The sequence below is a fragment of the Mugil cephalus genome, chromosome 10 (genome assembly GCF_022458985.1).
Source record: "Mugil cephalus isolate CIBA_MC_2020 chromosome 10, CIBA_Mcephalus_1.1, whole genome shotgun sequence".
NCBI classification, from domain to species: Eukaryota; Metazoa; Chordata; class Actinopteri; order Mugiliformes; family Mugilidae; genus Mugil; species Mugil cephalus.
In genome coordinates this window covers 18,541,815-18,563,847 of record NC_061779.1, presented here as the reverse complement: position 1 = coordinate 18,563,847, position 22,033 = coordinate 18,541,815, and the positions used below count along the sequence as shown (strand labels likewise).

General features: G+C 45.1%; 1 protein-coding gene across 16 annotated transcripts in view; it reads right to left on the bottom strand.

Moving 5' to 3' along the window:
* The window catches only part of LOC125014609 (neuronal cell adhesion molecule-like), a 70,109-nt gene that overhangs the window by 15,174 nt on the left and 32,902 nt on the right, over positions 1–22,033 (bottom strand). For 11 of the 16 annotated variants that reach the window (XM_047595833.1, XM_047595845.1, XM_047595849.1 and 8 more), the window contains 13 exons: positions 6,750–6,925; positions 6,241–6,252; positions 5,588–5,693; positions 4,865–5,058; positions 4,362–4,484; positions 3,870–4,040; positions 3,273–3,329; positions 2,203–2,314; positions 1,909–2,093; positions 1,603–1,737; positions 551–694; positions 325–436; positions 75–241 (listed from right to left, as the gene is read on the bottom strand). In XM_047595833.1, the coding sequence (XP_047451789.1) occupies positions 75–241; positions 325–436; positions 551–694; positions 1,603–1,737; positions 1,909–2,093; positions 2,203–2,314; positions 3,273–3,329; positions 3,870–4,040; positions 4,362–4,484; positions 4,865–5,058; positions 5,588–5,693; positions 6,241–6,252; positions 6,750–6,834 (1,603 nt within the window). In that variant the 5' untranslated portion in view covers positions 6,835–6,925. The remainder of the gene's footprint in view (positions 1–74; positions 242–324; positions 437–550; positions 695–1,602; positions 1,738–1,908; positions 2,094–2,202; positions 2,315–3,272; positions 3,330–3,869; positions 4,041–4,361; positions 4,485–4,864; positions 5,059–5,587; positions 5,694–6,240; positions 6,253–6,749; positions 6,926–22,033) is intronic. The other 5 variants (XM_047595838.1, XM_047595839.1, XM_047595850.1 and 2 more) reach the window with 3 other exon arrangements.

Here is a 22,033-nt window from a genome sequence, read left to right as displayed (position 1 = left end):
ACTCTTACAACTGTTTCTGTTTGTTGTCGTGAGCCACAGCAGACAAACATGACACTGTGATAGGTTAGTCTCACCTTTGACCTCGAGAACGATGTGATTCTTAGAAATACCGAGGCTGTTTCTGGCCACACAGGTGTATTTGCCAGTATTTTGGTGTTGAGCAATGCGAATCTCTAAAGTCCCGTTGTCGTGCAGGATGTAAGGGTCTCCATCCAGGGTACTGGACTGAGTGTCCTTAAACCTGAAGCAGAAGAGTCCACATGTTTGAGCTTTGGAAGACACGACACACAACACTCTCCTCTGTTAAAAGCTCGATTAACTCACCACGTAACATTCGGGATGGGTGAGCCAAAGGAAGAGCAGTCCATCAAGGCCTGGTGATTTCTGATGACCTGGTAGACTTTGTTGGCTGGCGTCAGCACTCTGGGCGGCTCCGCTGCAGTGTGGCAGCAATTATTGCAACGTTATTACATTCAGGGAATCAATGCAAATGGAAAGCATTCAGCATTCAAATTCAAATGGATGAATGCATCTGGTGTAATACACTTACAGAGGACGTTGACAAAGGCGTTGGACAAGAGGTAGCCATAGTCATTAGAGACATTACACTGGTACACGGCGCTGGAGCCGGACTGTATATTGGAGAAGATGATGGAGTCGTCATAAACCTGTCTGCTTGGATCCACTGGAGAATCTGTTCACGTAACACAGAGAGTTACAGTTATGATTCTTAATCTGTGATTCTGGATGATTCTTGTATGAGCAGGCACAAATGAGGTGGTGGTAGAACAAACAACATGTATGAGTAAGACCCCTAGGCTATGCGTTGGACGTCCAACAGATAATTGCACCCTCAGGAGGCTTAGATTGACAGGTGGCATCTGCGCGCTGTTGATACAGCTCCTGTATCGCTGACGTGCTGACTGAAAGATAACATCTTCTGCCTCCATTTATCCCTTTACTAAAATATGTTGAAATCGCGTTAATGTGTATTTAAATTAATGTTAATTTGTGGGGGAACACAAAAAAAATACATACAAATGTCTAATCAACCAAAGATTTTGCGAACACCCTGCAGTACCGCCGCAGATCCCCTAGGGGGAAGATCTATGGTTTAAACAGTATCATTATCATTATAGTCCAATGTGACAAAACCCACCTGTCAGCTCTTCTCTGGGTTATATAACACATTATTTTTATTTAAACACTTTCTTTATTTGAGTGTTCAGCTGGCTGGGCGCAGTAACAACCCTTAAATAATATTAAAGTGGTGTGTTGTGAAGGGACTCCCTTCGCAACACAACACTTAAATATTATTTAATAGAGTAAATACACTTCACAAAATTTCAAGCTATTCCTTAGGACACATTTGAACCCAGATGTAGCAAAGAAATTTGAAAAATAATGATGATAATAAAAAAAAAAAGAAAAAACAATAAGCACCACATCGTATCTCGAAGGAAATTCTAAGCGTCTGCAAATTAAATCCCAACAGCTTGTCTGGTTATCATGAAAAGTGAATGAGAGGATATAGTGTATGTGCACGTCCATATCTATTTCAAAGTTAATTGAGTTTCAGTCAGAGGAGCAGGTTGCACTTACTCTCTATGGGGATGCCATTCATAAACCAGGTGATGGAGGGTTTGGGTGTACCACTGGCCCTGCAGGTCAGCGCACCGTCCTCTCCTGGAGCCAGAACAAGATTCTTGGGAGCGCCACTGATCCAATAAGGGGCGGCTGAAAGTAGAACAGATAATAACAGCGGGCTGGAGAATTAATCACTGAACACACTGCCCTGTTGGCATCTGTGCATAAATCAATTATGAGATGGAGGAAGAGCGAGACGGAGGAGAGAGAAAAGAGCAGCCCACTGTGATGGGATGCTGTGCGTCTTAACCTCAAACGCACCTTTGACCGTGACGTGGATGGTGTGGTGCACTCGGCCGTGGTGGTTCCTGGCCGTGCAGCGGTAATCTCCCGCGTCCGATTCTGAGACGTTCAGGATGCGTAGAGTCTTGTTGTAGTGCAGGAAGGATGTGCGCTTGGCCGGGAGGTCCCCGCTCATTTTGGTCCAGGAGATTTCAGGGGTGGGCCTAAATTCAAAGGAAGAGAGGAGAAAGAGACAGGAAATTATCCCGGTACCCAAGCAGATGGGCACTTGAGGCATTCAGGGCTGGAGCAATGGCGGACTCTTCGACTTACAGTCCTTCGGCGATGCACTCCATCTCCAGTACGCGTCCTCTCAACACCATCTTGGAGCTGGAGGTGCCAGATGGAATGAGGAAGGTTGGCTTCCTCTCTTCCGTTGGGGCTTCTGTAGTTGCACACACACACACACACACACACACACACATAGTGAGTCAGGAAGCAAATAAATTATCGTCTCCTCCTAGTCCATACACTATAGTCCACAGTAAAGACGAGATCCAGGGCAAATCTGTCCCTTCACATTCACTAACCTCCCTTCACACAAAGACATGTAACGACAGTTCCACTGGTCTGAAATGCACAGAAACTGATTCACTTCTACGCAAACTAATTCTCATATTTTATAGTTGCGGCAGGTGTTTACAACCAGTCCAATAAAGAAGACTAGAATAATCTTTTAAACTAATACTATAAAAAACACAGTAAATGTTATTGTATTATTTAGACTAGGAGACAAAAGAAAGCCCTTTTAGCCAAAGAGAAATTGAGTGAGATGACAATGATTGGTGACAGAAAGATATTGCCAGAATCAAGAAAGACCTATTTTTGGAAATTGAGACTGCAGCTGCTAGTCTGACCAAGGAAAGACAAAGAAAACAGAGAATTTCAACATATGCATACATTAAAGACTTAATTAACGGCATGTGATTACATTTTATCGTGTTTAAAATATCCCCTAATTACTTAATATTTTTCAAGATGTTACATATTGAAGGTAGACAGTGAGTTCAGTCTGTAATGAAATCAGCATGCAGTGAGAACTCCTCATGAGAGGAAGTGGGTTGTTAACAAAAGGATTTGATTGGATACAGCAGGAGTGACAGAGGGACAGAGCTCATTTGGATTCTTGGGTTTGAGGGGTAACGTTAGTGGGGAAGCTGGAGTTCCCAGCTCTATGTTAGGGACAAACACTAGAGGGCGCCACATCTCCCCCCTAAATAAATCACTGAGATTGTAGAAAGCCTCAGGGTAGTTGGGTTGAAAGGTTAGTGAAAGTGGGGAAGAGCTGGAGTTCGGAGATCTGGGTCGACGAGGGTTAAACACTAGGGGGTGCCAAAACTCACCACTAAATAAATCAGTGTCATTGTAAAAAGCTGCCACTGTGTCATTGATTGCATCCACTGTAACACAACAGAAAAATCACACACGCCACAAGTTGAAATCATCACAACAACAACAACAAAAAGAAACATGCTTTGACATATCGACATGACAGTGTTCAAAATTAAAACCAACAGTACAAAACTTGACACGAGTAAAAAGTGTGAGACGATCGTCATGATAATGTAACGGGAACCATTCGTCGTCACGTCAACTGCAAATGCTTGACTGAATGAGAGCAGTCTTTGTTGTTGGTGGAGAATGTATGTGCAGAATGTCTCGCAGAAGTGATGGCGAACGCCTGCCTGCAGACAACCTCTGACAATATGTCTTTTCAGTGGGACGCCGGCCGCTGGCGTCTCCGAGGATGGGATCAGAGATGGGAAACGTTGTTTCCCTCCTACGCACTCATGCCTGCACATACTACTGTAAATCAACTGCCTCTCGCGCACACGCGTTACACACAAAGTCTGTCACTGTCGATTCGCCACAGTCATCCTGGCTCATTACAGCTTGAGTGGATTTCGGAGCTTTCGTCACACGCAGACAGTCAGACTTACTGTTGAGGACCCTGACGGTGATGGGTTGTTTCTGCTGGATGGTTTGCGTGTGTGGGAAGCGGGCGTAGCAGATGTAGTCGTTCCTGGAGTCTTCACGGTGGACGTTAGAGAAGTATAGATCACCGTTCAGGGACTGGGACACCCTCTTGCTCTGAGGCAGCTTCTGAAAGTCTGAAACGTAAAGCAAATTAAGTTCATTTAGGTTACACATATACATATACTCAGTTTACTCAGCAGTGTTTAAGGAGGTGAAGCTGTGGATGGTAGTGGTTTCCATTAAAATATAGTGTATGATGTTTAAATTTTACACTTTCAGCCTTAATGCTTAATTTTAAGATGTGTATTTGTTCATAAGCTACAAATATTTCCAATTCTGATGACAATTTTTGCATGCTATTCAAAAGGTGTCGACTCATTTGTTGTGGTAAATGACTTCTAGTAAACATTTCTTCATAGGCAGAAGACACCGATGCCTGATACTAAGTGACTCACTATTGTCCATCCAGAAGATGATGGGAGGAGGGAGGCCAGCAGGGGGTCGACACTGCAGCACCAAGGACACGCCCTCCTGAACCACGATTGGCTTGATTTCCTCCTTCGACCACAAGGGAGATCCTGGATTGGTTGGAGAAGGACATGCACGTAATGCGGTCATAATTTGACATTAAATACGGGCTGCTGATGGACAGTCGCTGACATGACGACAGAGATGGAAGAGTTGAAAGGGATGATGACTAACTGAATTACAATAAGCTAGGGGGGAAATACAAAGGGGGATACAGCTCTGTCTACCATTGGGTCCTGCAATATAACGCATGCATCCTTCTTTGTGCAACCTTTACCTTCCAGAAGAGCTCGTAAGACGGAAAATGTGACTCAATGGTTGGAAAAAGAAAAGAAAGGAGTTGATTTTTATGTGATGTGAGATAAGCATGATATGAGGAAAATGGAAGAAAAAGAAAAATGACTTGAAGCAAACACCAGGCTGCTCTTACTGGACTGTCGTACGACTATATCGTTGGAGATAGCCGTTCCATGTTTGTTCCTGGCTGTGCACTGATAAACCCCCTCGTAATGGTCCACCTTCTCTCGGCTGATATCCACCACCAGGGTCCCGGAGTGGAGCCTCATGCTCACGTTGGGGTCCTCGTCGATGTCAAAGTGGGTCCCGTCTCTCGTCCAGGAGAAACTAAAGAGACGTGGCTTTTAACAACATGGCTGATGTTCACGGATAAGGGAACAATTGTATGTTTTGATGTATTAAAAAAAAGGAAAAAGAACTAAAGGTCCTGAAAATGTATTTTCTTAAACAGCTACCTACTCTAGTAACAGTAATATGAGTGTGAACTCTTCTTATAAAGGCTTAATGGTTGTATGTGTAACTGGCTTTTTAGGAAAACATTAATAGTTGGGATGGTCTTACCAGCACAAACGTACAAATATATATGGGCATGCAGTGTTGATACCACCAAATAGTTAGGTGTCTCATTAATTTGTTAAATTCCACCTTTAGGAAGGGAATCACGCGTAGGAGAAAAATTGTATTTCATTTATTTAAAAGTTTGAATAAATCGAACTTTTTCTTAGACTGAGCTCCAGGAAAACTTGTCAGCTGTGCTGTTTACTGAGTTGACAGGTGGTGGTTAAATCCACCTGGGAGACGTTTTCTCCGTCTAACAGCCTTATGAATGCTGAATCACAGCTCACTGATTTCCTACCTGGGGTGTGGCTTCCCCTTCGCTTCACAGTGGATTATAATGTTCTCTCGTGGGTCGATGATATAATCCTTAGGGGACTGGTGAGTTATGGTCGGCGGCTGCGGCACTACAGGTGATCAGAGAGAGGGCGGTGTTAATCACGACCTTTACTGCACAACTAAGCCTTTTTCTGCTGCTGTATTGACCACACAAGCAGCCATTAGCAGTCACATGCAACCTTACCACAACTGAGAGGAGCCAGACAGCTGTATGCTGACAGACACAAAAAACTCTCACAACATGTGCAAACGCAGAAAGGCATGCAGAACGCTCAGGTACACTTCCCTTTATCGCAATGATCCGATGCCTAATGTATTCCTGTCAGCGCTGGGGGAGGTAACTAATGGACTATGACAACACAAATGGTATAAAAACTCATGCTGTTTGCAATATTGCTAGAATGTTCTACCACGGCGGAAATACGCTAAAAACAAAACCAAAAAAATAAACAGCACACAAGGACACAAAGAAATCGACGCATGCAAAAGGCCACTCCATATCACGCGCAGCCTCTTTGAACACGCTGAATACAATGCAAAATAAAGAATAAACAGCCTCACTGCACAACAGAAAACAATCCAAGCGCAAACTCATCACATTGGTCCCAGACTTACGTTCTTGCAGAACTTTAGTGTTTTTCCCCCAAGAATCGGCAAACAAGAAATAAAACATTGTGACATTAAAGAGAACCAGACATTAGTGATGGAAAATACTTCCCTGACACATTTCTGCTTCACAGCACGGTTTGGACAAAGATAGATCCCCACAGTTGGATGCAGGCGTTCAGTCGCCAACAGTTGCAATCAAACAAAATGTAAAGCTGCGCCACACAACATTAGGCAGCGGTGCTAAATTCGGTCTGATTTGTCAGCTTTAATGGAGGGGACACAAACATTTTCTAAAATATTTCATTGGTTGGAAAATTAGCATTCGCCCCCTAGTGCAAAATGAGTCATCATCTTTTAAATTGCTTTGTGGGACACGACAAAAGTTAAAACACCTTCAACATTGTCTAGAAAACCCATTTATTGCCAAGGCTGGGACGGACCCTGGCATATATGCAAGCAGTGCTGTGTAAACACAGTGAAACATCCGACATGAGAGACGAGATCTGTTGTCTTACGGTCTAGTGGGACCTCCAGCGCAGTGGTGAGGTGTCCCAGGAACAGCACGAGCAGCGCCGCTTCCATCCTCCTCCTCTCCATCATCAGCGCGTGATGCAAAGGTCTGCCCCCGAATACGACGACGTTCCGCCTCTCTGCTCCGTCGGGCTGCCTAAGGACACGTGCACATTCACAACTGCAAAGGAAAGAAAGAAAGAGGAACAGGCGTCACGGAGCTGAATGGCACATCCAGTCACTGCAGCCATCAATCATAATACTGAGTTTGTTCTATTCTGTGTTCATCAGTGTGTGTGTGAGAGAGAGAGTGAGGGAGAGAGGGAGAGAATGAGCCAGACAGACACATACAGGTCTGACCACGGATCGATGTCGGTTGCCATGCGCTGCAGTTTGCTGGAAGCTATGTTTTTGATCTAGTGCATTTCGATGGGAACAGACGGGGCCCACATGGGCTCATTTTGCTCGGCTAATCACTGTCGTGGTCGCGATGCCATTAGACTTCTCTGCCTTATCGATCACATCAGCCGGCAGATGACATGCCAAGGGACAAGAAAAAAGGGGGGACGCTCACTTTACTTTCCATTTTACTCTCAGCTTCATCACTTTGATTGACTGACTGACTGGTCGAGCCAGCGGCAAAGTGATGAGGTCAGATTTCAGACGCGGACCAATCACTCTTTCGTGAGACTGCTGTAGAGGAAATATCACATGCCACTGGATAGATCTCAGATTTCTGACATCTCCATTCAGTGAGCACAGATGGTGCGAGTTCAACGGGGGTGGGGGGGGCTCAGGTTGAGCCGAGGTGACTTGTTTGCACGATAGAACAAACTGGTAAAAGGCTAATTGGCCATCGATCGACTGTTAATCAGGATTTTCTTTCATTACACACTGTAATCTGTTTAAGCCTCTGTCCTGTGTTGGATGATGGAAGGACAAGCTTCACATGCCGCAGTGTAAGCGTTTCACCTGTTGCCAGGCAGCTCACATCTTCATCGTGACATAAATAATTATTTATATAAAGCTAAAATGGTCTGAAACGCAAATGCTGAAATAACAGGGAAGTCAAAAGTGTGGCGTAAGCTTCAGAGAATCATAATGAGCAGAGAGTCAAAATAAATTAGGCCACTTTAATCCATCTGCGTAATTCAGCCCTGTCACAAAACATTTCGTATGAACACACACTTATCAAACCGATGAATAAAACAGATAAAGAAAGTGAAATTAGGAGGAGTCATTCGCTGACCTGTTTTTATCTTGCCTTCCCGCCTGCCTCACCCAAGGCATCCGCGGCACAGCATTAAAATGTCACAGCTTAATTCAGAGCTCAGGGAGGCTAATTTGTCTGCGTTATCACAAAAGCGCACTATCAAATTTGGGGCATTAATTCTGGTTACCGTATGAAAGCATCAAATAGAGCCCTTTAAAGGTGCAGCCGAACACATTGCTCTCCAGCCTCGGGGGGCAGCGGGGAAGGTCGCGGCGGCAGAGGAGGTGGTGGAAGCTGCATCTGGGACCAGAGGCTACGAAACCAGGCGGTCAGACCTGGTCTTGGCCTGATCCTCCTTGGGGAACTCATATACTTGTTAGCGCTGCCCTACAGTCATGATACAGCGCCGACCCCTGAGCCGGTGTCTGGCAGCATGGGAAGAGCCCAGGGCCGACGTCTGCTGCCCCCGGCTTCAACTACACCTCTCCTGGGAGGGCCCCCGCATTGTTCGCCCAGGGCAGCCAATCACGCTGCTGTGTACGCCATCAAGCATCAAGCAGCTCGGGCTTGCGACTTGACATGAAAAAAGATTCAGGGGGTCATTTCATCAGGCTCATTTGCAGGCGGCAGGCAAGGTTGCCGAACCTGCGCGCGCTCCTCCTTCCGGTATTCATTTCCAGCTCGCTACGTGTTAGAAATTTATGGCTCCATGTCATTTATGCAAAATCCATTCATGGTTATTAGTAAGGGGGCTGCACTGCAATCGTTTCCCAATGCCTGTTCAGTTCAGTTGACATTTATTTATGTCGAGATTGTCATATTTTTTCTAAAATAAAATACAGCCTGAGCTGTAAGTGAAAAGCGGGAAAAAAAAAAAGGACAGTCAGTGACGGCAAAAGACTAAATGTGTTAATTATACTTTTTATGGAGAATCCCCTACGCCTCGAGATTCTTATCTGAAATGGAGCCAGGGCTTCATCCGGGATTCATTTCCCAATTTAATGAGGTGTAGCAGCTCAGCTCCAGCCGGTCAGCATGTGTGTGTCTTTGTGGGCACAGTGTTTTAGTGTGTGCCTGGATTCATGGACTGTGTGTGTGTGTGTGTACAGTATGTGTGTGTGTGTGTGCTATAATTATCCCTGTGAGCTGCAGTGATACGGGGCCAACCCCTCACGTCCCTCTCACAGTAGGACTACAGTGGGAATTCAAGAGGGGCTCTTAAGACGAACAAACCACCAGGGCCTGAAAACATCAGCGTGAATGCAAGTTAAGAAAACTAGGCAGACTCTACCCCCACTGAAAAGAATCAGCGGCGCTTTCGTGTTCTTCATTACAAAATCGTATCTTTACTATATATATATAGCGTGAGGCAAACGTTTGCATGAGGGTTATTTTGAGCTGAAGCGGTCCTACATCTTTTAGGAGGAACTCAAAAACGCAGCCCTCATTTGAATATATCAATTCAGGGAGCAGGCAAATCAGAAAATATCCGTCTCTCTTGTTGAACACTTCTATGCGTCCTGTGCTGACAGAACTGGGAGAGCCAAAGTCAATAAAGCTCCCTTGCTGTGGCCCAGATAAAACCACAGTGCTGTTTGGAGTGATGTGCCAAAAGCTGTCAGACGGGCTGATACAATCTAACAGGAAACAGTCTCTTAGAGAAAAACACGAGGACACTTCCAGTGAGGGTTTTCGGTTATTTTTAAATAGATAACGCTAAAAACATCACTCAATACTGTAATTACTCAAGCTCAGGAAGGCAACGGTTTAAAGGGCCAGGTCCCTTTCTTAATCATTCATTTTAGTAACTAACAGGCTATAGAAACAAGCTGTATATCAATCATTCGTGAAGTATAATATTCTCTCTCTTTTAGTTCTGTTTTAGTCTCCTTCAAGTCTTAAGAGAAATAACTGGCTTTTACTCAGCTAAACGCTCCACTGGATTCTCCGGCTCATCACAAACGTTGGCCATCTGCTGTTTGGTGCTGAGCACGTAGCATATAGCTGGGCTTCTGTTTTTCTATAAATTGCTGCCGGCTGCAGGTAAAAGCATCAGTCAGAGTAAACCCAGAGCTCGCTGTAGAACAAAAACAATGACTTAAAAGACACTACCAGCTTTAACGAACATACAGTGTCCCATTGTTAGTATCAGATTATTGATTATGGCAGCTTTAATTATTTAGCCTTTTTACCAAAGATGCACGTCTGAGAATTATTTTCACGTTTCACGTTCTGAATGTTTCTGGTGGCCGCTAGCTTCCCATAGACACACTCGCTTCTTAGCAGAATATGAGTCTGTTTTGATTCCATGATGAAGCACCTTTCAACTGGTACAGAGAAAAAGTCTTCGCTCTCAGCTGGATATTCCTACAACCAATGAGGACCATTTTGTTGCAAACAAATTCAGCTCCACCGCATTCACGATGATCCATCACTGCACGAAGCCGAACTATTTCATCGACCAAGCTAGGCTGCCATCAGTTTCCATTTACTTTCTTAAGATGTTAATTACTATGGAATCCATCATCAGGCTGCTTAGTTTATGAAATGGCCAGCTTTAATGCAAGGTACAAGTGCAGGAACTAATTTAACGTGCCACGGCCGCGGTCCGGACGCTTAAACACCACTTGACCAGTCACGTTCCGTCAGTGAAAAATTAATGTCAGCCAAATGAAAGGCTGCAACCTTAATTGCTGTCTACGACTACATCAGACCACCTTGACTTGTTTTTCATTTTTACCAGCGGAGAAAACAGTCGCTGCATTGAGCTGTCTGGCCTCTCATTCAGCCGGCCTCTTCAATTACTCCATTGTCATTTTCCCCTGGCCTGCTACTTCACTGTCCCAAAACTAATTGGTTTTGTGCACATGTCAGAGACGGAGCACATGCAGCGACATATGCGCGCACACACAGGGTAAGACACGTTCATGCGGACTGTCTACAGAAGGTGAGGGTCAGGACAAGTCTGAGCACACAGATTGAGCTGACAGCGGCCCGATGCCTGAGAATGGATGCAGGCCGGAGTGAAAATGAATCTCAGTCAGCTGGGAAAAGCACCAGCTGAATTCCCCGTACAGCAGCGGATAATACTACATCATGCGCTTTATGCTAAGCGCTAGCAAGGCCATTGCCGTGAACTGTGCCAAACACTATTGATGCAATCCTGCAACCCTGAGAGAATCGCCGCTATTGCATCAGTACCGTACATTTTTAACGTCTCCGATGAAAGACGAGCCTTTCTCTCACGCCAGGCGCCCTAATTAACTCCCATAATCAGCGCTATTGATGGCTCACGCAATCAGGAGTTTGTGAGCCTCGGCACGGCCTTAATGGAGCAGCAGGCATCCCCTACAGACGATTGAATTGGGGAACATAATGATGAGAATGGCCCCATAGACAGGAAGGTGGTGATGAGAAAACGTATACGGTCGGAAGAGTTTATTTTTCCGAGGCTGCCGGGTGCTCCCATTGCCTGCTATTCACGCCTGGGGCTGCGTGCACTTCTCTGTGCCATTAAACCTAAAAGGGAAGGGGGAAATGGTTTGGAAGACAGCAATACAGTCCTTCATCGGCTTATCAAAGTGGAGAAAGTCCCAATCAGAGGGGTTCAAATATGAAGTAGCATTGTTATTATTTTGCAAAATGCTTCTCTGCAAGTAGCACTAACATTACATTTAGTTTCTTCAATAATTAGCTATACTGTAAGATCCCAGCTAATGTACCGGACAGGCATGAGCTGTGATATGAATTACAGCCATAATGGATTCATGCTCAGTGGCTTTGACTGATACCTCTCACGGGCCTTTTATCAGCGGCCACAGGATCACAATGGAAATACCGCCGGCCGGCTTCAGCGTGCGTTTCCCCATAATCTTCTCATTAGCTTTTATAACGGGGGGCCGTATGCAAATAATTGGTGTGGTTAACATATGAATCGGGGTCCTGTTGTTCTGGGAGACCCCGCAGCTCAAAAGCACACCAGAGCCTTTCATCTGCACTGTACAATGCGAGACAATAAAAGATCTTCATTTGCGCGCTCCGCTGTCACCGTGCTGTTTGTACGCTCCTCTTTCAACTCGGCCCTGTTGGATGAACAGTGCCGGCCGGAACTGCAGCGGTTTAGACAAATAAACATGAGCGTTATTTGTACATTTTAACTTCTGTCTATCTGTATTACCTCACCTATGATGTGCAGCAATAAACAAATTGTAAACTTGGACTTTTAGGTTTAGGCTTTGGGAAACACATCCCTAACAGGGAGCCTTAAATAGACAGGAACTGCTTCATGAATAATCCTGATGATTATGACAAGTGTAGGCTGAAGTGTTATTTGAGGCTAAACCCAGACTAGGAAATAAAAAATAAAAAAATGTATATTTCGGCTTCTGCACACAAAGATTTTGACTACAATCGAAACTGTGGTGTTTTACGATAGTGATCACTCACCCTAGCTATCACTATGAAACAAATCGTAATTGTAACTGGCATCTGCTGCTAATGCAACATGTCCGGCAATTTGTTTAGTCCACCTCCTTTCACAAGCACTGTGCATTAACATTCACTAAGCTTCCCCCCTGTACACGCCAAAAACACTCCAGGACTCGCTCTGTGTCCCCTCAGCCCAAATGCTAATCACTGCCGGCGCCAGCACTTCTGAGAGAGGGCTCCTCTTTAGCATGCAGATGACAGCAACGCCACTAGAAGGGAGGGCGGGGCTGAGGAGGAAACCCCTGTATCTTCTACCTGACCAGAACCCGAAGGCAAAACTGTATACACTACCATTCAAAACAGTCAAAACAGTTTCTCACTGACTTGAATGAGAAGATATATCCAAACTTTTGTCTGGTAGCGTAGTCTGTAAGTCACGTCCTCCCATTATGTCAGCACACCCATTGAGAGGCTTCTCGTGATTGCTACTCACGCAACACTCAGTTTCTCCAGAGGCTAATTGCTGGTTGCAAATTGGAGATCCTACAATCTTTTCGCTGCTTTAAAACCAAGAAAAGCCATAAATTGTTAGTTAATAAAGTAGTAATTTCAGGAAGGTTGAAATGGGCTAAGTCCCTGAAGAGCATTTGTACTCTTGGCTGACACCTTCCTTATACAGTATCTCATTACTGGAAAATGAAGCGATCTGCGGATTGATTAAAATGAGCTCAGGAGCCAGAGCTGCACATGGCTGAACGAGCAGCTGAACTTCAGCTTTATTTGATAGCTGAATCCCTAGACTGTAAAGAGAAATCTTAAGAAAAAAGGGTTCAATAAACCCCAAACATTCCTGCTTTAGCAGGTTCGCGCACTCGTGGTGCACGCTTAAATCCATTTGCATATGCATCCTCCTTGTTTATGTGCGTTCACACACTGGGTCGGCGCAGGGTGTCGTGGACGGAGCTTGTGCATGCTCGCCCTGCCACATGAGAGTGTTATGGGTGACGCCATTCATATGCTGAGCAGACGTTCATTGTCATGAGCAAATGCGGGCGAATGGGAGGAATGCATGCAGGCTGGCTCCTTGAATAGCTAAAAGGGCTTTCAAAATCCTCGGCATACAACGTCAGAAGACGCACTTAAGCTACATAAACATAACAGCTTTGAAAGAGTAATCACCATAAAACCAATCTCCTGTGGGAAGACAAGCAAATCCTACGAGACAGGAAACTCCGTGCACACGTGGGATTGGACAAATACCGCTACAATAGTTAAGCAATATAAACCATAAGCCTCGTAGTGCAGCATACGCTAGCTAAGTATAGGGACTGTCCATGTACTTTTCAACAGGGCGCAGCCTCTCGAACTTCCACTCCAAAAGGGCAATCTGTATCCATGGCAATGCCTCAATACTCTCAGATCTCCATGCCGACACAAAGATGTCAGCTCTCTCATCAAACACAGACATATATAGACTAAAAAAAGGGGGGGCCCAGACCCATTTGTCATCTCAGGAGTAACCTTGGAGAGAAACTGTACGCTTGACATCTGCTTAGTCCAAAAACCTCTCAACCTCCTCTGAGCTCAACAAAGGAGGAATGATTAGAATCTCAGTTTGCCACCGTATCCGCACCGGATGGCTTACTCCACATGTGAAGGGTCTCACAAGATGGGGCCAATATGTGGGAGTTTATGTTAAGCTTATCGGTGCCAGAGAAAAGGGTCTGCACGGAGCCCAGACAGTGCAGGAAATGCCCACCTCGGGTCTCACAGAAGCTAGAAGCTGCGATTGTTCTTCAGCAAACGAATTCCTGTGAGCCGCTGCAGCCGGCGCAACACAAAGGAACAGTGTCTACATGACGATTCGGTGAGTCAACAGCTGATGCTACCGGGCCTTTCTGGAAAAGCACGGCCCGTATAAATAAACGCTGGTGGATTTTGAATAGTGCTGATACAGTACATGGGCAGGCAGGGAGCGACTGGTCATTTGGAGTCATCTGCACTTTGTGTGGGACCATTCAGTCAAGCAAAATCTGCCGACAACATCGAATAACAAAGCGTGAACACTGACGGTGAGCTGGAACAATCGGTTACCACTGCCTGTTACCAGAACATGTAATTTAAAAGTGACAAGGTAGCAGGTGCACAGAGACAGCGATGCTGAGTAATATCCAATCCAGACTGTTTCCTGTGGCCCTTTCAGTACTCATAATAAGACCGAACGGCAGGCTGGTATTCACCCACCCAGACGGAAAAATAAAAGGGTGAAAGAAATGAAATAAAGTGACGGTTTAACCGCGTCATGTGAAAGACGCGTAATGTGGTAAAAATGTACGCACTACAATGTGTTGAAATTAGACTCTGTGCTAGTGGTCCCAGCTAGAACATCAAAATTATGTTTAGGACGTAAATACGATTAAGACGCTAACAATTAGCAATAAACACCAAGCACAGTTAAATGACGGATGTGGCAGGGCAAGGAAAGTCAGGTTATCACCTCAACATAACCCCAGATTTTGAAGCCCAACTCCAAAAATCACAAATGCAAATCTTGTTTTTCAGCACCTACGGCTATCTGCGCTAAATTTCATAGCACTCCATCGAGTTGTTGTTGATTTATTTTCTGTCTAGACAAAAATGGTGGACCACCAACACCAACCAACAGCCTTCCCCCAGAGTCATGCTGTTGCGGGGCTAAAAAGAAAAAAAAAAAAAAAAAGAGCAAGTTGTGCTTTGAAATCCTCCAACAACACCAGAAAACAAAGCGCTGACGCTGACTGCGCGCCGGCTCAATCTGTTGCCGCTGCGTGTTACCAGAACATGTAATTTTAAAGTGAGAAGAGTAATCTGTGAGAAAAGTCCACTGTGAGAAAATCCGCGGCAGGTGGACGGAGGCAGCGAGGTCTAGTGTTATGGAGTGCCACCTCTGCATTCACCCAGCGCCACAATAGCCCTCTCCTGCCGTTCCTCTCCTCCTCCTTCACCACCATCAGCCCCTTCCACTCCACCCCACCTGTGTCTGTGAAAGGTCAGCGCAGAGGAGGGTCCTCGTCCCCTCCCCACCCCCACCACCCCTCCTCACCAAACCCACATCTCCCACTTCACAATCATCCCCAACACTGGAAACCCCAGTGCCAGGAAACTCAATCAAAGAGGGGCTTCAGAGGGCTCCAGACCTCTCAAACCCCTCCATTGTCTCCAGAAGGCTTCCCCACACTGCGGCCGGTCTATATGTAACACTGTAAGAGGAGTTGCTCATTACTGCCCGTCCCTGGTTTCACTTTGTCTCTTTTGTGCAGCTGACAGAAGAATCCAATAAAAGAGAGTGCGGTTTTGTAAAAAAAGAGAAGAAAGAAAGAAAATTAGAGAGGAATTAATTCATGGATGATGACAAGACACGTATGCTGCAGGCAGAGCTGGTTCTATGATAGAAAAACAATAATAACAATAACACCCTCATCACCTGTCATGTAAGCGAGATTACCGCACTTGGATGGCATCTGTTTAATATTTGCCATTCATCCCACATGTAAGAGTATTGACTGATAGACACACACCGCAATGTGTGTGAATGTCAGCGCGATCCATTATCACATAAAGGAAGCACTATGTAACTGCCCCCTGTCCCTCTCTTCTCTCTCCTCTCAGCCCCTCCTTGGCTCTATTCAGATACGGCAGGTGAATACAAATCGTTTCCCCTCCGCTGCTCTCCAAAAGGACTCACCATCCAATTTCAGACGTGGAGGACACAAACAATGGTCCTTTCAAAGTGTGAGAAAATCAAATCAAGGTCTTTTTTTTGTCTTTTTTCTTTTTTTGGGGGGGAAAGACGCAATCGGGAATTAACCCTCCCGGAAAATGGAAAGCAGATTTTTTGTTTTCTGCGTAAAAGCATCAGTGAGCTTACACAATAAATGTCCAACGTTCGTGATTTAGATCAATAAACGACTTAATATTCACAGGGAAGCGACTGATTACTCAGCTGATCATTTCGGCATCAAACTGTTGAGGAGTTGAGTGCAGTGTTTGCGATACTTTACAGGTTCACCCCATGCATATGGAAGAGTCTCTCTTTCAATAATCTTTCCACATTGTTTTTGCTTTCAAAAGATGCGTTCTGTTTAGTTTCAGTCTCATCTTCTTCATGGAAATAAATCTTTTCGACAAACTGTATTCAGCATAGAGACGTGGGATGGCGTAAGCAGTAATGTATTAGTAAAAGTTTGACTTGAACGCTCTGAAGACTAAATAGCATGAATAAACTCATCATTCCAGCACCATTTTCAACACTGTTTAATTCCTTAATTGGACACGCATCTGTTTTTTTCCAACCGGTCCTTGTATGATCCATGTAAAAAGATACATGATTTACCAAAGTGCGCCACAGCTCATGCAGAAATGTTGCTTAATGTGACAATAATGAGTTCCCTGATTCAAACATTCACTTTCAGTGAAGTCTGAATGAGCTTTGATTACACTGGCTTCAGCTAGGGCCACTCTATTTCGCGAGTCGGGTTTTCATATGCTAAACTCGTCAAACAACTCGGGGTGGGGGGTGAACAATTCGTCAGCGAAGCCCCTGAGTAAACTCCCGTCACTGTATTTAAATTGAAGCGTGCTGCTGTGAATTTTCCTTTTTTTTTTTTTTTATTAAATCAGCCAGAGATTTTAGAGGGAATTTGATCTAATTAAGTTCTGAGTCTGAGAAACTTATCTTACCAAAAAAAAAATATATATATACAGTATATATATATATATGTGAAATAACAGGGAAAAGAGATAATGCCTGCTTTAAGTGGAGGGAAGCATTTTTTTTTAGTGTTAGCAAGTAATTGGATGACTGGATTTAGCGAAATTAAAAAGAGAGTTTTGAAGATTAGAGAATAAAATATAAAGCCCCTGGTGAAGGTTAACTGATGGTGACTGTTGCTGCCGTACCAAAGCTTAGTGTGAATAAGTTTCTATCTGTCTCGTGGGTCTGCATGACTGAAATGTTAGCTAATGAGTATTAATGATACTAATGAAGGACTTAGCGTTCTCATAAAGCAAGCCGCTTTATGATCTGCAGTACTCTCCTTGGAAGTTTAATTGGCGATGAGGCGTGAAAACACACCAGAGACTCAAAACTGGCGAGGAAAAAAAAGAAAGTTGCTTGGTTTCATAGCTTAGAGATTTTTCCTTTGACATCCATCATGTGGAGAGTTTGAGTGTGCTTCGAGTGGGTTTGCCCAGAGGGCGTTGCAGCTCAGACAAACAGTTCCCCGTCCTCACAGACAGTCTGGGCCCGTCAAAAAATAATGGCTCCAACAAGAACTGCTCCATCAGCCCTCATTTGTCAGGCGGCGATTCCGGAGGAAACACTGGTCCCATTTAACACTAACAGTCCGCCCGACTTCCGCTAACAGCCTCTGTCCTGCGTCCGCCTCTGACGGGATGAAACCGGTCGCTAATGCAGGAGAAGTGTCTGCTGAGTGTCGGTTAATGGCTGGATGAGGCTTTGGCGGAGCTCGCGGGCCTTTTCTTTCGACTGCATCTATCACTCGGAGCAGGTACAGAAAAAGACTGACGCTGGGAGGTCGAACAGCGCCGCTGGACGTGGCGCGTACGACTCGCTTCTGGCGGTGGAGACCAGAGGGGCTTCAGTTTGTTTATGCCTCCAGGGTTGAACACGACAGAAGAATGAATTACTGGCATAACACGTAATGATACGGAACAGTAACTCTGCAGGAACGGCCTCATGCGCGCCCGTCTGAAGACACAGATACAGTATGAGCAGGTTTTAGGTAGATATAATGTTATGCTACCTCGGTTGTTGGTTAAATAAACGCAGTAACATACTTTTTGTGTTGAATGATAAATGTTCTACAGGTCTTAAGAGGATGACTGAATGAATGAGGAAACACCTGCAAGAACCCTCTTTATTTTTTGGATAAACCACGACCTGGAGGTGACTGAGAACCATCGCAGACATGTTACTAATGCACTTGTCAGCAATGCAAGACCTTGTCTGTATAAAATTGAAGTCAATGTTTTATTTCAGTCGGGAACTGTTTGAAGTGGTGTTACTTTATAAACCTTTTAACAGCAGGCATGTCACAGTAGGGTATTAATGATGGCGGCTTTCCACTTAGGGGTGGTCCAACTCCCGTGCATGCGGTCTCACTGTGCTGTGGCTTCCTGGGACTTTCAATGGACACGTTAAATGAACCTGTAGTTTCCCCACTGTGACAAAATGCCCGCTCTACGTACATATACAGCTCATGTAAAGTAAAAGGTTTCATTTGTCGCCGTCTAGAAGCCACAGAAGCTAACAGCTAACAAGCTAACAGCTAACAAGCCAACAGCTCGGTAACATAATGTAATAAATACAAAGGCACAATAAAAGGTTCAGGCCATTGGGTGTATCCTCATTTTCCTCAGACATATTACAAAGAAATATAAATATAATTAGAAATATCTAAATGTGTATAACTAAATATAACTAAATTAAACCATCCACCGCCACCATTTCTGAAAACTTCAGCAAACACATCACAACTCATGAACTAAAAACATTGTTGTGAATACCACAAGAAGGGAACTTACGGACCTTTCTTGTGAACACGGTAAACGTGACCCCATTTGAAGGCAGCATAATGATTTCATGCTTCTGTTCCATTTAAGCATCCTAATACATCACCCCATTCTCCTTCCAGGACGACTTTGTAACAGATAAAAAATAGACTCCTTGCTGACTGTGTGCCGCGTGTCGTGTTTACAGCAATGTGTATTAATGTGCAATGTCACGCCAAAATAAATAAGACGGGGGGAGGGAAAAATTGAGATAGATGGAGACTTGATGCAATTTACCAATCTGCTGAAAGCCAGCGCGCCGCTCGCTGTTTCAGTGTGCCGTCACGTTTCGCGCTCGCTCATTCCTCCCCTCTCAGCTGGTGCAGGGCGAGTTTTCTCATTAGAATTGGCTGAGATGCAGGTGAGCGAGGGGTTACATCTAAATTCCGCCATTTGTATTCCACCACAACACCCGGGGAGCACGCTGTTTATAGTGATGAGCAGATAGACTTGGCCTTGAACCAGGACCCGCGCCTAACAGCCACATAAATCGGCTGATTTCTCAGAGGCCGTTCCAAGCAGACAGGCCCCACCAGCGTCTGAGGACAATCCTCTCTGTCCTGAAGCCACATCGATACTCTGAATGAGACAAAAAACAACCTTTGGACCTCGTGCCCGGTGTGAAAAAAAAAAGGATTCACAGGCATCACAAAGAAGAATAATAAAGTGAATAATGTACTAGAAGCACATGCAGCCATTATGACCTGGACTAGAAGTGGACACACATTCTTCTTTGTCAGAAAACATCCCTCCCTATTCTCTCCGAACGTCGTGTTTTTCTTCAGCTTCAGTGTGAAATGCTTGAGGGTTATTTTTCAATCTCGATCAATCCACTTAAGGAATTGGTTGGCATTTGGGAGAAGTTGCTTTTTTCTTTTTCTTTTATTTTTGCTTTGTTGTCTTGTAAATACAGCGTAAATCTACAGTCAGCAAGTAATACCACAAAGAATGAGAGAAGTGAAAACATCCCAGCGTCCAGAAAATAGTTCCAGCGCATAAAGGCCTGACACAGCTTTCCCCGTTCCCAAGGCTGGACAGGATAATTGCAGAGAGAGGACGAGGCGGTGAAGGTAGAACGAGGCCTAGAGGAAGGTTGCACAGGTGAAAGGAGAATGGCGCTGCGAAAAAATAAAGGTGGAGATCTGACGCCAGATATAGAACCGACTCTCCGGGCTGTCTGCTGGGCCGTTTGTCAGTCAGTTGAGCATGACGCCAGCTATCTCCACAGCCCTGGAAGACGTCTAAGGAGGGGCCTCACCTTCCTTTTTGACACACCTCAGCCTCTTTCTGACCCTCACCGTCTTTGTACCCACCTCCCTCCTTTTTGATTCTCCCCGCATCACCTCGCCTGTCTCTGCTTCTCATACAGCCGCGGAGACACTGAAAACACCACATCCACACAAAGCCTCTTCCTCGCTTACGGTAGACGGCATGTGCAGACCGCAGTGTTGACACAGAGACCCGTCAGAGGATTGTTAGGCTCGCATCAAAGAGACACTCGAGAAATATCGCGTTGCATGAAGCGACGTTCACTGGGAGCAGCCCAGGGGCCCCGGCTGAATGTAACAATCCCATTATTCATCTGCCGCCCCGTCTGATCTCAGAGCTGCCGCTGTGTAGCATCACTGCTTCACAACCACACACAAGATGTTCCACTCACAGCAGACGACAACCCTGTTCAGGTACGCTGGCAGCCATGAGGAATCTCTTTAAGTGTGAAGGAGGTTAACTTGACATTGTAGTCAAACGCACTGAATTTAAAAAACAACTCAGAGTATGCGGTTGAGTGAAAGTCGTAGGTCGTCTACTAAATACAAACTCACAATATTGCCTCAGGGACATAATGCAAATAAATGAAGAAATAAGCTCCGGTGTCACACAACGTTTTCCTATTTTTGCTCATCGTTCCTGCTTCGGGGACTCACGGACAGATGGAAATGTCATGCAAGAAAGGTTCTCGGCCGTAAACAGGGGTTACTGGAGGGGCAATCCCCACATTATTCCTCTCTGGACCAAAATTACACTCACCTGACTTGTCCTGGCAGTGTACAAAGACTAAAAATAAATGTGTTTCGGTCAGTAAAAAAGACGCAACCGAGGCAGACGTCCACCATAATCATTTTCCCTGAACATCTCGTAACATTTGAACTCCTCATCAGACAGACTTTAATACATTCCGTCGTCATGTTTCTATAGCTTAACATCTACATGCAGGCAAACAGTACAAGTCAGAATGGAAAATAAACCAAAACTATCGCTGGTGCTTGGTTGTGAATCCTTTCAAGAAAACGACTGGCCTGACTATATGACCCACAGACATCAGTAAGTCGCTTGCATCTTCCCTCTTGCTCTGCCAGGCCTGCGCTGAAGCCATCTGCACTTCTTGCTTGTTTTTAAGGGTCTGTTTTTGCAATCTGGTCTTCAGCAAGTGAATCACACAATCATTTGTAGCGAGGTCAGGTGCCAGATTTGGAAAATCCAAACTCTGGCCATATACTCTGCTCAAACCAGTGCTTTAAAACAGGGCTAAGTACTCTGCTGTTGGCCCAATATGCAGAATGGACATAATCCAAAACACTTTCAGCAACAATTCAACTTCATAGTCAAACATAAGGTGCAGAAATTACATCAATGTAAATATATTTTCTGACAGCACTGTGTATGAACAGGTCTGATTATATAAGCCCGTCTCAAAGAGTCAAAAGCCACACTCTTGTAGATTTATCAGCCATTCCCAAAGACCTGCAAATCCTCAATCTTTTTTTCCCACCCACCTCTGCTCTGCATCAAAACGCACACACAATAATACCGCGCTCCCCGATGGCCGCGTGAGGGAGGCCGGTGAAAGACAGCAGCACGGAGGTAAACAGAAACCTCTGCGGCCTTCTATTGAAGGGCCCGGGACCTGAATGCCGCCGCTCACAATAGACACTTCACGCCTCACTGTGTTTCAGACCGCAAGCTCCTAATGGTGGCCCTCTGTGACACGGCCATTGAAAACTGTAGACTCAGCCTCTCTCTGGCCTGCAGCATGAA